The 18413-nt window shown below is 45.1% G+C and overlaps 1 protein-coding gene across 1 annotated transcript in view; it reads left to right on the top strand.

Moving 5' to 3' along the window:
- The window catches only part of LOC129696201 (CMP-N-acetylneuraminate-beta-galactosamide-alpha-2,3-sialyltransferase 1-like), a 90505-nt gene that overhangs the window by 63131 nt on the left and 8961 nt on the right, over positions 1–18413 (top strand). The window contains exons 3-5 of the mRNA XM_055633846.1: positions 1713–1906; positions 4613–4792; positions 9788–9833. Coding sequence (XP_055489821.1) covers positions 1713–1906; positions 4613–4792; positions 9788–9833 — 420 coding nt within the window. The remainder of the gene's footprint in view (positions 1–1712; positions 1907–4612; positions 4793–9787; positions 9834–18413) is intronic.

Raw genomic sequence — 18413 nt, 5'->3', positions numbered from 1 at the left:
CAGATTTGGAGACCAAAACTGTACGCAGTACTCCAGGTGTGGTCTCACCAAGACCCTGTACAACTGCAGTAGAACCTCCCTGCTCCTATACTCAAAACCTTTTGCTATGAAAGCTAACATACCATTCGCTTTCTTCACTGCCTGCTGCACCTGCATGCCTACTTTCAATGACTGGTGTACCATGACACCCAGGTCTCGCTGCATCTCCCCTTTTCCTAGACGGCCACCATTTAGATAATAGTCTGCTTTCCTGTTTTTGCCACCAAAATGGATAACCTCACATTTATCCACATTATACTGTATCTGCCAAACATTTGCCCACTCACCCAGCCTATCCAAGTCACCTTGCAGTCTCCTAGCATCCTCCTCACAGCTAACACTGCCCCCCAGCTTNGTGTCATCCGCAAACTTGGAGATATTGCCTTCAATTCCCTCATCCAGATCATTAATATATATTGTAAATAGCTGGGGTCCCAGCACTGAGCCTTGCGGTACCCCACTAGTCACTGCCTGCCATTGTGAAAAGGGCCTGTTTACTCCTACTCCTTGCTTCCTGTTTGCCAGCCAGTTCTCTACCCACATCAATACTGAACCCAAAGTTCTTCTTATCTTACTATGTTTATTTCATCTACTGTTGTCTGTGACTTCACATTGCTGCTTTGATGAATGTCGCGCATGCGTGCTGGACTGGGTCTTCACGTAATCCCTCATCGTAACTCTTCATAAAATAAAGATCAAACTTCAAACTGGTAAGTTCTCGTTTAATCTTAATATTAACCAGTCAATTGTTCATCCAGGCAAATACTCTGTCAACTTTCATTTTGCATCATATCCTTTGCTGTAATTACTTTCAAATGCCACCTCAGAATCTAAATAAAGTGTTTATCAGTTTCCCTTTATCTACACCACATTACTCCAATAAATCGGTCAAACATTTTTACACTTTCATATGGCTATATTGACTTTATTTAATTATGTATAATTTCCTGCTTTGACATCTGTAAAGTGTCCCTATGACAAATGGAAAGATAAATGGCATTTGGCTTCCTGCTTTAGCTCCATAAAACATAGGTGCCAAATTAGACCATTTGGCCTGTTTCCACCATGTTCTACCCCATGTCTACTGTGGATGTTAGCAATTTTGTTGATCATAATTATAATTTTGTAAATGTGCTTTGTGCCAATTTCACATTTTTTCCCTGCAGGACAAGATTATGGGCCGATGCAATAAGCTGCATGCTATTCACAGAGCAGAAACCCCTCATGCTCTCATTTTGGCCATTGTTTTCATCAGTGTTCATGCTAACAGAAAGAACCAAGCATAAAAGCAGTCAGAGTGTCTTGGCACAGATGTTGCTGCCCCAATGATGGGTTGGATTGTTCTGTCATGAATATAGTATGGATTGGGGCCGGGTAGGGGAGTAGAGAAGTTCCACAGAAGGAGCATACCTGCCAGGTTTGAGAAGGATCTGTTAAGAAACAAAACAATCCTTCTATCCAAAGGATAGCACTGTATAATATTATGAATTGTGTTTGGGAAGGTTGAGCCTAATTACCGTAATGTATTTATTAGCATTTATGCTTAAGGAAATCATAATTGCAATCAGTAATAGAATAAATTATTGAATAGCCATTCTTACATGACTTCAAGATTATCATTATAATGTAATAGTATTATTAACATATACTAATTTAAAATTATCGTCTGGTAGAGTCTTCAAGGTAGCAAAAATGCACCCCATCTCAACATCGTAATGGAACAAGTATTTAAGTTGTTTCCCGGAGACGACCTGCTCTCAGGCCATGGACCAAACAGATGCAGGACATGTGCCGTGGTTGGGAATTCTGGAAATCTGATAGGATCCAATTATGGACCAATAATTGACTCCCATAATTTTGTGATGAGGTAAGCCACCTGGTGCTATCTATGATTTCTTGATGTTGAAACAGATGAAAAGGGCAAGCTGAACACTTGAGCTCAGTCCGCCAAGGTCTACTTGATCTCCCGGTTGCTAATCATTTTAACTCCCCTTCTCATTCCCACGTTAACCTTTCTGTCCTGGGCCTCCTCCATTGCCAGAGTGAGGCCACATGCAGACTGGAGGAACAGCACCTCATATTCTGCTTGGCTAGCTTACAACCCAACGGTATGAACATTGAATTCTCCACTTTTAGGTAACCTCTAACTAATCCATGCTAGTGAGGGTAAGAACAGCGAGATAGAAAATCTGAATTTGTGGCTGATGAGTTGGTGCAGGCGGCAGGGATTTAGATTTCTAGATCACTGGAATCTCTTCTGGGACAGGGGTGACCTGTACAAAAGGGATGGGTTGCACCTTAATTGGAAGGGGACTGACATTCTGGCAGCCTGCACTGGGTATTGTGTAATGAGGAAAGATTAGTTAGCGATCTTGTTATGCAAGTCCCTTGGGCAACAGTGACCATATTTGGTGGAATTCTGCATTAGGATGGAGAGTGACACATTTAATTCAGAGACTAAGAAAGCTAATGGCATGTTGGGCTTCATTGCGAGAGGATTTGAGTTTAGGTGCATGGAGGTCCTACTGTAGTTGTGCGGGGCACTGGTGAGACCGCACCTGGAGTATTGTGTGCAATTCTGGTCTCCTAATTTGAGGAAGGACATTATTGCTATGGAGGAAGTGCAGTGTACCTGGTTAATTCCCGGGATGGCCGGAATGACATATGATGAAAGAATGTGTCGACTTGACTTGTATTCACTGGAATTTAGGCTGAGAAGGGATCTTATAGAACCATATAAAATTCTTAGAGGATTGGGCAGGGTGGATGCAGGAAAAATGTCCCTGATGTTGGGGGAGTCTAGCACCAGGGATCACAGTTTAAGAATAAGGCGTAGGCCATTTAGGACTGAGATGTGGAAAAACTTTTTTACTCAGAGAGTCGTGAATTTGTGGATTTCTCTGCCACGGAAAACAGTGGAGGCCAATGCACTGGATGTTTTCAAGAGAGAGTTAGATTTAGCTCTTAGGGCTAAGGGAATCAAAGGATGTGGGGAAAAAGCAGGAACGGGGAACAGATTTTGGATGATCAGCCATGATCATATTGAATGGCAGTGTTAGCTCTAAGGACTGAATGGCCTACTCCTGCACCTGTTTTCTATGATTCTATCTCTCTCCTCCAACCCTCTCGTTGCTACTTTCTTCCCTCTGGCTTCACAATCCACAACTCTTCAAATCTGTCTCTCACCTTCTATCCTTATCTCTGGCTTTTGTTTCAACCATTAAAACCCCCCACCCCCAAGTCAACCTATTACCTGCCATGCTTTGTCCTGCCTCTCCAATTTTCCAGCTTTCTTCTCCCTCCACCCCCCTGATACCTGAAACTCGTCAAGACCAAAATCCGCACATATTTTTAAAATATGAAAAACAACTCAAATTTTCCGAGTAGTAATTGTCCAATCAATGCACGTTTGACATTGCGTCGGACACCAATCAGTCTGAAAAAGGATCTTGACCAGAAACTTTGCCTATCCATGTTCTTCAGAGATGCTGTCTGATCTGCTGAGTTACTCCCACAATTTCTGTCCTTGTGTGTATTAACCAGCATCTGCAGTTCTTTGTTTCTATAGGGCAAGCTCCGAATTTGATTAAAGTTTGTTAATGATTACATATTCGAGCAGATAGAATTTATCAACTGACTGCACAATGATGGCAATATCTTAGTCATATTTAAAGATGATATAAAGTGGGGCAGGATGGGATTAATGCATGTTATCTAAAACTCAATTCTATACTATTCGTCGGTTCAGCCATTTAGGTTGCTGCCATTCTTTGATGTGGATCTGAAATAAACTTATGCTAAAAGATGGACACATAGAAATCTATAAACTATGGACTGATGTTATAGTAAACATTTTAGAAGCAATTGCCAAAGATGTAATTCCAGGGCAAACTCTCAAGGCAACCAAGAAATTAATGTGGTTTTAAGACATATTTGACCAATTTATTGCTGTTGATGACGTAACATCTGCTGAGGACAAAGTTAATTAATTTCAGGAAGGAATTGATAGGGTGCAACTCAAAGGCTATTATGGAAATGTTTTAAATGGTGATGGAGGTAACATGTTGGTGTGGATTGAAGATTGGCTGGACACAGGAGAAAGAGATTTGGCATAAATGTTTCCTATTGTTTGACAAGATGTGATACGTGCTGTGCTACAGGGATCAGTTCTGTGCCTCAACTTTTTACTTTTTCCATAAACTATCCAGATGATGGCTCAAAAGATAATAAGGCTTCTAAATTTACTGACCACAAACACAGACCGTCTGCTTATATATAGAAACTAAAAGGTTCTCAAGATATTGCATTATAACTGATAGAATATTTTTGTAATCGATTCACTGTTGTAATGTAGGAAACTTGACAACGTTTTTGCAAGGTGCCTCAAAGAACATTATGTTAAAAAGTAGACTATTAGTTTTAAAATTGTTAGTCACAGGATCAGTTTTGGCCTAGCCACCACCAGGCTAAAATTCATTCTCTAATTAGAATTTATTGTTTTCTAACCATCACATTAAAGAACAACAATTGTTTGAGTATCTGCTTAATGATCTGTATTTTTTAAATCATGCAGGATGAACCGTGCAAAGACTGTTGGCTATGAGAGGGATGTGGGTAGTAAAACCACACATCACTTCATGTACCCAGAAAGTGCTCAAGACCTGGCGGACAATGTTTCATTGGTTCTGATACCATTTAAAATATTGGACCTACAGTGGCTAATAAGTGCCTTTACAACAGGCAATATCACTCGGTGAGTCGGTTGTTAATTCTTCCCAATGGAAACATACATAAACAGAAAGCAATTTCAAGATGGTCAATTTTTCTCCATGTTACTCTTTTTTTTCTTTCTTGCGTCCCGGCCTGACAGCATTGACTCATTCTGAGTTATAGTATCTCAAAGGCATCGGGCACTTCCAGATCTTGAATAAAAGGCTGTGGTCCGAGGCGCTTTGTGACCCAAATCACGTAACTACCTGAATTTTTAACATTTTGCTTGAAAATAATATAGAAATCATACCTGAAACTCGTCAAGACCAAAATCTGCACATATTTTTAAAATATGAAAAAAACTCTAATTTTCCGAGTAGTAATTGTCCAATCAATGCACGCTTGACATTGCGTCGGACACCAATTGACCAATCACACGCTTTGTTTCATGGTAGCTAGGCAGCGAGCACTCTGGGATCATGGCTGCCTCCTAATTACATCAAAACAATAGCAAGGTTTCGAAGGAATAAAGGTAATGCTAACCTTGCTGATAATTTTGTTTTACAATTGATGTATCTTTGTAAAGTTATGATATGAACTGTTAAATAAAAATGATAATAAAAATGTAGAGCTAGTGTTAGGATTAGGGTTAGTCGGTCAGTCCGTCGGTCAGTCGGTCAGTCAATCAGTCGGTCGGTCGGTCGGTCAGCCCGTCGGTCAGCCAGTCCGTCAGCCCGTCAGTCGATCAGTCAGTCGGTTGGGCCATCAGTCAGGCTGTCGGCAGGCCGGTGGATGCTGCGAAGGGTCGGTCGGGCTGCCGGGCTGCGGGAGGATGCTGTGATGGGTCGTTCGGGTTGTCGGTAGCCGATGAGTGCTGTGACGGGTCGGTCGGGCTGTTGGGCTGCCAGTCAGTGCTGCGAGGGGTCGGTCGGGCTGTCGGTAGGCCTGTGGATGCTGCGAAGGGTCGGTCGGGCTGTTCGTAGGCCGATGTTGCAGTGAGCAAGTGGGCGGACTGACAGCCGGTGCTATAGGGGTGCTGAAGGCGGCCCAGGTGGGCACTGCCACTCCCCACTATCAATACCATGATGATCCAGAAAGGCATGCTGGCCGAGGTGGATGCACTGAGCGGCCACACGTACAAAGCCCACAGTCTGTCCCAAAGCGGCTCCAGCTCCAGCCGTGGGCAGCTCTGGAAGGGGGGCATTAGGTTTAGCCATTTCCTTCTCAGTCGAAGGTGCCTAGCCTTCCCCCAGCCTGGCACTGCCCCAGTCCCACTATGGCCGTGACCCCCCACTCTGCCCACTGGCAGTTAGTGGGGTTCAGTAAACGGGGGAACCCACAAGAACTGCCCTCACTCATTAATTAGGTGGTTCAGGAGCAGGACCTCTGCGGCAGTCTCATTCAAAATACATACTTGTGGTGGCACCCGGTGGTTGGGCCACTAGCTACACGAACCTTCCGCAGTCGGGGGTAGGGTCACTTAACTCGGCAATGGCAGGGAGGAGTTGTCAAGGGGTAGAGGGGTGTGTCCTGGTATATATAATGAACCCCAGGACTACCCTCTGTTTCTCTTCTCTCTCTCTTTGAGCTGACCAGTTCTCTCTGTCTAGAGGTGAGTTCTTCCACCGCAGCAGGGTCTCAGTTCCAGCCCACGAGGCAAGAGCCTCACAGCAGAAGCAACAACTTTATGTTAGAGGACCAATGTGCTTGTATAACAAACCTTTTATGGCTGAATAAAGTAAAGTTCACCACATTTGGTGCCATTACATTGGTGACCCTGACGTTCCAAAATGATGATTTGGGATTTTCCGACGCACGCAGCTGACCATCTACCTTGGTGACCTGATGTCTGCAGCCGGCAGCCCGGCTCTACGGTACTGACCGCTATGGATGCAGCCGTCAACTCTGTGCTGCACCCAGACGCCGCATTGTGCCCTACCAGCGTGGTCGGGCTGCTCGACTAACGCCTATGCCTGGTCTAATAAATCTCAGGCTGCCTGAGCTGCACGCCAGCATTCCGGGTCCACCGCAACAGAGAGCAGTGCAGCAGCCTCGGTCCTAACTATCTCTCCCGCATGACCCACCCGGAGCCGACCACTGGGGCTAAGAGTAGCAATGTTACAAAATTTTGAGATTTAAAAAATCAAGTCTGCAATTTATCCCATCAGATAAAGCATAACAATAAGTTTAATTTGACACCAAATTCACTTTCATATCTCAAGTATTAAAAAAGTTATGACCATTTTCATACTCGGAAATTAGCATCTTGTTCCCTATTGATTTTCAATGGACATTACAAAAAAGCTGTGATCTTGGATAATCAAAAGCCCATTTCTTAAGGAAAGATTAACATTTTTAAATAGCCTAAGTGTCCAAAGATTATTCACAAATAATTCACAATATAACATGATTTTTATATCTAATTTACATTAATTTATAGGCCAAATGGAAGGAATTTAGTGTTCAATTGCTGTAAATAAATGCCCATTTAAATCGGCTTTCTAGTGGGTTCATGTGGAACGCGCTGGTTTAGAACGTTGACATAGCGCTGGATTAGTGCCCTCAAATGCCGAGAAAAATACTGCGGGATATAAAAAGCCCAAAATGAACTACTCGCTATAGATAACTTTAATGAAAGGGTTATATATATGCCCCATTTAATGTAAAAATAAGGTACATACCTTTAATTGTTTGCTTTATAAAACCCTGGGGCTGCGAGAGGTTGCGGAATGAAACAGTAATTTTAAAACTATTAGAACTATATTATCGAGGCCTATAAAACTAATAATACCTTTTGCGACCGGGTCTTGCAGCGATTTTTCGTTAATGATTTACTAGGCTGAACATGTGCGATTAGTACAGCCTAGTAAAAATCGCGTTTTAAACCCGCCCCCTCCAAACAGCGCCAAAATCGCGGCCATGGCTGAGGGCAGATTCCCAATGGCGATTCAGGTAGGTTTTGTAACATACCTACTAAGAGGCCACGACTGCCGCCGCTCCCCCACCAGCTGCCGCAGGAGCTGCGAGGGTAGCAGCCCCCCGCCCCCAGCATCACCGACGGCCTCAGGGACGGGGAGAGAGCGGGCCCGCGCTTTACCCCACCTGCCGCTGCTCAAAGCCTAGCCACCCGATAGGGCAGGCCTACCTGGGGCGGCTGCCCAAAGACGTCCTCACCGGCACGCCTCCCGATGGAGCGGGCCTACCTGGAGCGGCTGCCCGAAGACATCCTCACCGGCGCTGACCCCGAAGATCCCTGGGTGCCGTCTGGCCCAGCAGCGGGGTGGCGCCTCGGCTGTTCATGAGTCAGCGGTCCCGTGACGGATTCCCCGGCAGCTTCCAGCCTCCGCCGAGGGCGCGGCAGCACAGCCAGCCTTCCGTGACGACAACAACAGTGGGTGGAGATCCCACCTGCAGCGGTGGGGCGAGGCCCATCGATGCTGGCTGCCAAAATGGCCACCGCGGCCGACTCCCACATGGCCGCCCCGGCCAGTCGGAAGCAACACTCGACCTGCTGACCGCCGTAAACAGCGCCACCTCTGGGCGAGTGGCAATTCTGCAGCCTGAGCGCCGTCAGTAGCGCCACCTCTGGTCGAGTGGCATCTATGCAGCCTACCCGAAGTCTACAGCGTCTCCCCTGGTCGGTTGGTGTTAGTACAGCCTCCAGTTTCAAGCACAGCTAATCCGGCCACTTTGGACTTTGCTGTATCTTTGCTGTTTGCTTACTGTAGCTTTTTTTCCCCACTGTACATTGTAATCACCTAGCTTTAATATTACTATTAGTTTCTTGTTGTGTTTCCATGGTTGCCGACGTCTTTCGGAGGTCACGATCCCCTGCTGGTCGACATGACTGGTCTATACCTCGTCCGTCCTGCGGATTTTATGTTTATCTCCTTGCACCCCTTGGCACACCTCGGGATGGCCCACAGCAGGAGCTTCGACTGCACCCATGGGCCCCTCTGTCCCGACCCACAGCCGCGGTGCCCCCGACCATACAGCAAGAGCCACCCTCGACCATACTTGCGCACCTTTGGTAGAATTTATGTCAGGCTGCCGCGATTTGTCGGCCTGCTCGTTTTACTATCTCCAGTTCTGGTTAGCAAAGAACCACTAACCACTGGTTAGTGGTTGGGCCACTAACTACATGAACCCTCAGCAGTCGGGGATAGGGTCAAGTGACTCAGCAATGGTAGAGAGGCGTTTTCACGGGGTATAGGGGTGTGTCCTGGTTTATATACTGAACCCCAGGACAACCCTCTTTCTCTTCTCTCTCTTTTACTTCGAGCTGACCAGTTCTCATCTCTCTAGCGGTGTGTGTCCTTCCACCTCAGCAGAGGCTCAGCTCGAGCCCACGAGGTAACAGCTTTATGTTAGAGGACCAATGTGCATGTCTAACGAACCTGTTATGCCTGAATAAAGTCACCCATTTGTTCATCACATTTGGTGCCTCCACACACTCACAATTATATTCATTATATTATATCAATCTAATTTTCTAATTAGCTTAATTAATTAATGTGCAACTTTTGGCACTGACCTGTTATGACTTCCTTCTCAATTATATTTTTTCTAAATCTGTGCAAAATTTCTAGTTCCCAGACATGGGTCACGAAAGTTAAATTCTAGACACATTTTTGATGCTTGGCCCACAGCCTACAAATAGCTCTTATGAAGACTGTCAGATTTAACTCCAGGTTAGCAAAAAGTGGATGTGAAATGATGATCAATGTGAATTCTACTTTATGACTTGAATGATGTGGTCAATAAAATTTGGCAATTCATTAATTACCTCCTATTCATTGTCCATACATATATACAGTATCATTGGTTGTGGATAAGTCATTGAGATGTCCATTGTGAACAAATTAATATTAATGATCAAAGTTGTTACATCACTGGTCAGCAGGTAACATTTCTTCAACAAAAGATCACAAATTAGTCGGTTGGAGGCAAATAGGTACCAGAGATTAAAAAATATATTTGAATTGTGCAGGACTGAGATGAATTGATTATGTTTATTTTTTTATTATTTTATTAACAGTACTTATACTCAAGTGTTAAGGAGGATCAAGGCAAATAAAGATAAGGTGAGTTACAATTTAATTTGTCTTATTCGGGTGGGAAGGGCCTAAGGTTAAGTACAAATGGATGAACTTTGCTAACCATAAAGGTGGCATTTTTAAGAGTGTGGCATATCTACCTGACTTAATTGAAAAGCAAAACTAAGTAAATCTTGAAGACACAAGGAACTGCGGATACTGGTTTACAAAAAAAGACACACCGTCTAGGCCACCGAGGGGCTGAGATACCATCCTACACGGTCAGCCTCAGACGTCACCTATGGGAACAGGTCTGATGGCTTCGGCTGGGCCGGCGTTCCAAAGCCGCAGCTGCAGGGAGCAAAGTTGACCTGCCAATTGGTCATGGAAGTCGGCTGTGGGAATGGATGTGCCGGCTCTGGCCAGGTCACTGTTCCAGAGGCCCGACTGCAATTGGCAAATTCGTCCTGTCAATTGGCTATAGAAGTCGGCTAAGGGAACAGTTCTGTTGGCTGGGCTAGAGTTCCAGAGGCCTGACTGCAGGGGGCAAATTTGACCCACTGATCAGCCGCTAAAGTCCTGATGAGGTGGCTAACAACCACCCACCTCACCAGGCTTAAGTGCCATATTTTCGGAGGGACCTCCGGGGGGGGGGGGGGGGGGGGGGGGGGGGGGGGGGGGGGGGGGGGGGGGGGGGGGGGGTGGGGTGGCTGGACCACATTTGGGGGGGGGGGTTGGGAAGGGGGGGGGGTGCACTCTCTTAATTTGTTTGTAGATTAAAGGAGGTGCTGGACCATCAGTGCTGAAAATGGTTGGTGGACCTGGAAAATTTGGTGGACCTGTGCTTTAAATATCTATTAGAACATTTTATATTCTTTGGAAAAATATTCTTTTCTGGGGGGGGGGGGGGAATGGGGGGGGGGGGGGGGGGGGGGGGTTCGAGTGGGGGCGGGGGGGGGGGGGGTTGGTGGGGGGGTCATGTAACATGGTTTTTGGACCTCTTACTTCTGTGACATTCTCTCTCCATTTTATATTCTTTGTATCTATTTAACAGTCCATTCTGTGACATTCTCTCTCCTTTGAAAAACTACCTTGCTTTGCCTCTCCCCTGTCCATATTACTTTAATTGTCCCCCCCCCTGCTTCATCTCTCCAGCTTTGAAAATATCTCTTTTATCTGTCGGCTGCAGAACATTCTGGAGGGGGAGGGTGAAGAGCCAGTTGTCGTGGTGCACATTGGCACCAACGATATAGGTAAAAAAACACGATGAGGTCCTACAAGGTGAATTTAGGGAACTAGGAGATAAACTTAAAAGTAGGACCTCAAAGGTAATAATCTCTGGATTAATACCAGTGCCACGTGCTGGTCAGAGTAGAAATAGGAAGATATTTCAGATGAATACGTGGCTTGAAAAATGGTGCAAGGGGGAGGGATTCAAATTTCTAAGGCATTGGAACCAGTTCTGGGGGAGGTGGGACCAGTACAAACAGGATGGTCTGCACCTTGGCTGGAATGGAACCAATGTCTTTGGGGGAATGTTTCATAATGCTGTCAGGGAGGATTTAAACTAATGTGTCAGGAGGATGGGAGCATGAGCAGAGAGACAGAGGGGTGTAAAATGAGGGTAGAAGCAATAGGTAGCAAGGTGAAAAGTAAAAGTGGCAGGCAGACAAATCCAGGGCAAAAATCAAAAAGGGCCATTTTTCAACATAATTGTATAAGGGATAAGAGTGTTGTAAAAAGAAGCCTGAAGGCTTTGTGTTTCAATGCAAGAAGCATTCGTAATACGGTGGATGAGTTGAATGTGCTGATAGTTATTAATGAATATGTTATAATTGTGATCACGGAGACATGGCTCCATGGTGACCAAGGCTGGGAGCTGAACATCCAGGGATATTCAATATTCAGGAGGGATAGACAGAAAGGAAAAGGAGGTGGGGTAGCGTTGCTGGTTAGAGTGGAGATTAACGCAATGGAAAGGAAGGACATTAGCTTTGAGGATGTGGAATCGATATGGGTAGAGCTGCGAAACACTAAAGGGCAGAAAACACAAGTGGGGGTTATGTACAGGCCACAATAGTAGTGGAGTTGAGGATGGCATCAAACAGGAAATTAGAAATGCGTGCAACAAAGGTAAAACAGTTATAATGGGTGACTTCAATCTACATATAGATTTGGTGAATCAAATTGGCAGGGGTGCTGAGGAAGAGGATTTCTTGGACTGTATGAGGGATAGTTTTCTAAACCAACATGTAGAGGAACCAACGAGAGAGCAGGCTATTCTAGACTGGGTATTGAGTAATGAGGAAGGGTTAGTTAGCAGTCTTGTTGTGCGTGGCCCCTTGGGCAAGAGTGACCATAATATGGTTGAGTTCTTCATTAGGACGGAGAGTGACATAGTTAATTCAGAAACAGGGTTCTGAACTTAAAGAAAGGTAACTTTGAGTGTATGAGATGTGAATTGGCCAAGATAGACTGGCAATTGACTCTTAAAGGGTTGACGGTGGATATGCAATGGAAGACATTTAGAGACCGCATGGATGAACTACAACAATTGTTCCTCCCAGTTTGGCAAAATAATAAATCAGGGAAGGTAGTGCATCCGTGGATAACAAGAGAAATCAGGGATAGTAACAAAACAAAAGATGAAGCATACAAATTAGCCAGAAAAAGCATCCTACCAGAGGACTGGGAGAAATTCAGTCCAGCAGAGGAGGACAAAGGGCTTAAATAGGAAAGGGAAAATAGATTATGAAAGAAAACTGACAGGGAACATAAAAACTGACTGCAAAAGCTTTTATAGATATGTGAAGAGAAAAAGATTAGTTAAAACAAATGTAGGTCCCTTGCAGTCAGAAACAGGTGAGTTGATCATGGGGAACAAGGATATGGCAGACCAATTGAATAACTAATTTGGTTCTGTCTTCACTAAGAAAGACATAAATAATCTGCCGGAAATAGCAGGGGGCCGGGGTCAAAAGGATTTGAGTATAGAAGCAGGGAAGTTCTACTGCAGTTGTACTGGGCCTTGGTGAGACCACACCTGGACTATTGAATACAGTGTTGGTCTCCTAATCTGAGGAAAGACATTCTTGCCGTAGAGGTAGTACACAGAAGGTTCACCAGACTGATTCCTGGAATGGAAGGACTTTCATATGAAGAAAGACTAGATAGACTCGGCTTGTACTCGCTGGAATTTAGAAGATTGAGGGGGGATCTTATAGAAACTTACAAAATTCTTAAGGGGTTGGACAGGCTAGATGCAGGAAGATTGTTCCAGATGTTGGGGAAGTCCTGAACATTAGGTCACAGTTTAAGGATCAGGGGGAAGTCTTTTAGGACTGAGATGAGAATTATTTTTTTTCACACAGCGAGTGGTGAATCTGTGGAATTATCTGCCACAGAAAGTAGTTGAGACCAGATCATTGGCTATATTTAAGAGGGAGTTAGATGTGGCCCTTGTGGCTAAAGGGATCAGGGGGTATGGAGAGAAGGCAGGTACAGGATACTGAGTTGGATGATCAGCCATGTTCTTATTGAATGATGATGCAGGCTCGAAGGGCCAAATGGCCTACTCCTGCACCTATTTTCTATGTTTCTATCCTTCCCTTTCTATTCTCTGTGGCAGGTGACACTGGAAAATAAAATCTGATATTAACACCACTGAGATTTGCCTTCTTAATCTCTTTTCTAACTCTTTATCCTCTGCCAGCATCCCCAATCTTTATTGTTGATGCCAGAGTGGACCACAGTCTCTGGCTGTTCAACCATACCGACAGAATTATCTGTAGCCTGCCAGTGATATCCTAACATTGACACTAGGGAGGCACCTAATTCTCCGGTAGGCGGCGCGACTCTGGTCAGCAGCGGCCTCTGCAGCCTGTCCGCGTTTTTATTATTTTTTGTCTGTGTTTTTATGTAGTTTTTGTTATTTTATGTTGGGGTGTGTGTGTGTGGGGGGGTGGGGGGGGGGGTGTGAGGGGGGGGGGGGAAACTTTTGAATCTCTCCCTGCACTGGAGACCCGACTTTTTCTCGTCGGGTCTCAGTTGTCGTTGGGGCCGCAACGAGGAGCGGCCTCCAACAGGAAGAAGCCGGGGACTCTGGTGCTACGACTCACCGTCACCGTCGCGGAGCTGGCCGAGACCGGAGCGGGTGGAGCGGTGGAGGAGCGCTGCCGCTGCTGCCGCTGCTGCTGCTGCTGCTGATGCGGAGGCTGCTACTGCGGGTCTGCGGACGGCGGCACCGGGACCCCGCGGGTCCCTGGAGGGAGACTGCTTTTCAGGGCTCCTGCAACGGCGACTTCTCCCGCCCGAGTTGCGGGGTCGAAGAGCTCCTGGAGCGGGGCCTAGCACCACTGCCCCGCGCGGCTTGGAATGGCCGCGGGACTTTGCGAGCGCACACCGGGGTCTTTAACACCAAGACCCGGTGTGCGACCTCGCACCACCCGGCGTGGCTTTAATGGCCGCGGGACAATCGCCATCGCCAGCCGGGGGCTTTGACTTTGACTCTGACATCGGGGGGGGGGGGAGAGTGCAGTGGAGAGATAAGCATTTTTGGCCTTCCATCACAGCTATGTGATGGATGTTTATGTAAAATGTAATTATGTTGTGTCTGGGGTCTATTTGTGTGTAATGTATGGCTGCAGAAACGGCATTTCATTTGGACCTCCAGGGGTCCAAATGACAATTAAATAGACTAATGACTAATGACTAATGACATAACCACAGAAATGTATGTTTATTTCCCTAACCATCAATTGCTGGTTTGATCATCTCCTCCTCCTTCTTCTCCCTCCCTCTATATCATTCTGTGGACTTGACTCTGGCTGAATTCCAAGGAGAAACCTTTTCCCCTGTCCGTGTTTTAAAAAATGCTATACGGGGCAAGCATATTTGGCATTAAATTTCCCTTTAAAGCACAGCAACTTAACACGGAAGGTGGCTGACATGAGGTTAACGGTAATAGTAGACCAAAACAAAAGGCTGGTGTGAGTGATGAGGACCTGGAATGTGGTCTGAAATGCACTGGAATGCAGGTTGGCTGGATGGCCGAAGGTAAAGAGTGGCATTAAAGAGGACTTTTTTTCTGGTTGGCTGCCAGTGACTAGCAGAGTTCCGCAGGGGTCGGTGCTGGGGCCTCTATTATTCGCTTTGTATATCAATGATTTAGATGATTGAAGGTTTTGTGTCCAAGGTTGCAGATGATACGAAGATAGGTGGAGGAGTCGGTAGTGCAGACAAAGCAGGGACTCTACAGAAGGACTTGGGCAGATTGGGAGGGTGGGGTGAAAAGTGGCAGATGGAATACAGCGTAATAAAGTGTGGAGTCCAGCATTTTGATAGTAGGAATAAAGGCGTAGACTATTTTCTAAATGGGGAGAGAATTCAGAAATCTGAGGTGCAAAGGCACTTGGTAGTGCTAGTGCAGGATTCCCAAAAGTGAATTTGCAAGTTGAATCGGTAGTAAGGAAGGCAAACGCAATGCTAGCATTTATTTCGAGAGGACTAGTATCCAAAAACAGGCATGCTGAGGTTTTATAAGGTACTGGTCAGACTGCATATCTGGGGAAGGATGTACTGGTGCTGCAGAGGGTCCAGAGGAGGTTTATGAGAAAGATTCCAGGAATCAGTGGGTTAACATATGATGAGCGTTTGATGTCATTGGGCCTCTACTCGCTGGAGTATAGAAGGTTGAGGGGGGACATCATTGGTTGTTCTTTTGAAAGGTAATTGAAATGTTTCTGTTTCTCTTTTCACAGAATACCTGAAGTATCATTTTTAGTTTTTTCTGTTTATATTTACTAGTGAACATTGATAATGCGATTACAATGTTCCAGGCCTGGTTCAAATTAGCATTTGCATAATATCATATTTACAAATGTTCTGATGAAGGGTCTCAACCCGAAAAGTCGACAAAGGTGACCAACAAGTTTAAAGTAAATTGTAACACTACAATACAATGAAGCTATCTGTAGATACCTTTCCCCATAGTTGCTTCTAGTTCCTCAAGTTGTTTTTTTGCATCAATTGTTTGTTTTCAGGGAACAGCTTCAGTAGTATTATTCAGTGGTACAGTAGTATTGAAATTTACTTTAAACTTGTTAAAGTCACATTTTGGAAAATAAATTTGGCTGAAGAACGCATCTTATTCCATTGTTCGTTAGTGGGACGCTAGTGGGAGTTGTGTACAGGCCACCTAACAGTAGTAGTGGAGTTGGGGATGGCATCAAACAGGAAATTAGAAATGCGTGCAACAAAGGTAAAACAGTTATAATGGGTGACTTCAATCTACATATAGATTGGGTGAATCAAATTGGCAAGGGTGCTGAGGAAGAGGATTTCTTGGAATGTATGCGGGATAGTTTTCTAAACCAACATGTAGAGGAACCAACGAGAGAGCAGACTATTCTAGACTGGGTATTGAGTAATGAGGAAGGGTTAGTTAGCAGTCTTGTTGTGCGTGGCCCCTTGGGCAAGATTGACCATAATATGGTTGAGTTCTTCATTAGGATGGAGAGTGACATCTTTAATTCAGAAACAAGGGTCCTGAACTTAAAGAAAGGTAACTTTGAGGGTATGAGACGTGAATTGGCCAAGATAGACTGGCGATTGATTCTTAATGGGTTGACGGTGGATATGCAATGGAAGGCATTTAAAGACTGCATGGATGAACTACAACAATTGTTCATCCCAGTTTGGCAAAAAAATAAATCAGGGAAGGTAGTGCATCCGTGGATAACAAGGGAAATCAGGGATAGTATCAAAACAAAAGATGACGCGTACAAATTAGCCAGAAAAAGCAGCCTACCAAAGGACTGGGAGAAATTCAGAGACCAGCAGAGGAGGACAAAGGGCTTAATTAGGAAAGGGAAAATAGATTATGAAAGAAAACTGGCAGGGAACATAAAAACTGACTGCAAAAGCTTTTATAGATATGTGAAGAGAAAAAGATTAGTTAAAACAAATGTAGGTCCCTTGCAGTCAGAAACGGGTGAATTGATCATGGGGAACAAGGACATGGCAGACCAATTGAATAACTACTTTGGTTCTGTCTTCACTAAGGAAGATATAAATAATCTGCCGGAAATAGCAGGGGACCGGGGGTCAAATGAGATGGAGGAACTGAGTGAAATCCAGGTTAGCCGGGAAGTGGTGTTAGGTAAATTGAATGGATTAAAGGCCGATAAATCCCCAGGGCCATATAGGCTGCATCCCAGAGTACTTAAGGAAGTAGCCCCAGAAATAGTGGATGCATTAGTGATAGATTTTCAAAACTCTTTAGATTCTGGAGTAGTTCCTGAGGATTGGAGGGTAGCTAATGTAACCCCACTTTTTTTAAAAAGGGGAGGGAGAGAGAAAATGGGGAATTACAGACCAGTTAGTCTAACGTCGGTAGTGGGGAAACTGCTAGAATCAGTTATTAAAGATGGGATAGCAGCACATTTGGAAAGTGGTGAAATCATTGGACAAAGTCAGCATGGATTTATGAAGGGCAAGTCATGTCTGACGAATCTTATATAATTTTTCGAGGATGTAACTAGTAGAGTGGATAAGGGAGAACCAGTGGATGTGTTATATCTGGACTTTCAGAAGGCTTTCGACAAGGTCCCACATAAGAGATCAGTATACAAACTTAAAGCACACGGTATTGGGGGTTCAGTATTGATGTGGATAGAGAACTAGCTGGCAAACAGGAAGCAAAGAGTAGGAGTAAACGGGTCCTTTTCACAATGGCAGGCAGTGACTAGTGGGGTACCGCAAGGCTAAGTTCTGGAACCCCAGCTGTATACGATATATATTAATGATTTGGACGAGGGAATTGAATGCAACATCTCCAAGTTTGCGGATGACACGAAGCAGGGGGTCAGTGTTAGCTGTGAGGAGGATGCTAGGAGGCTGCAAGGTGACGTGGATAGGCTGGGTGAGTGGGCAAATGCATGGCAGATGCAGTATAATGTGGATAAATGTGAGGTTATCCACTTTGGTGGCAAAAACAGGAAAGTAGATTATTATCTGAATGGTGGCCGATTAGGAAAGGGGGAGATGCAACGAGACCTGGGTGTCATGGTACACCAGTCATTAAAAGTAGGCATGCAGGTGCAGCAGGCAGTGAAGAAGGCGAATGGTATGTTAGCATTCATAGCAAAAGGATTTGAGTATAGGAGCAGGGAGGTTCTACTGCAGTTGTACAGGGTCTTGGTGAGACCACACCTGGAGTATTGCGTACAGTTTTGGTCTCCTAATCTGAGGAAAGACATTCTTGCCATAGAGGCAGTACAGAGAAGGTTCACCAGACTGATTCCTGGGATGTCAGGACTTTCATATGAAGAAAGACTGGATAGACTCAGTTTGTACTCGCTAGAATTTAGAAGATTGAGGGGGGATCTTATAGAAACTTATACAATTCTTAAGGGGTTGGACAGGCTAGATGCAGGAAGATTGTTCCCGATGTTGGGGAAGTCCAGAACAATGGGTCACAGTTTAAGGATAAGGGGGAAATCTTTTAGGACCGAGATGAGGAAAACATTTTTCACACAGAGAGTGGTGAATTTCTGGAATTCTCCGCCACAGAAGGTAGTTGAGGCCAGTTAATTGGCTATATTTAAGAGGGAGTTAGATGTGGCCCTT

Source organism: Leucoraja erinacea, chromosome 4 (genome assembly GCF_028641065.1).
Source record: "Leucoraja erinacea ecotype New England chromosome 4, Leri_hhj_1, whole genome shotgun sequence".
NCBI classification, from domain to species: Eukaryota; Metazoa; Chordata; class Chondrichthyes; order Rajiformes; family Rajidae; genus Leucoraja; species Leucoraja erinaceus.
Note: the sequence above shows the minus strand (reverse complement) of the source record. Positions and strands in the feature narration are given on the sequence as shown.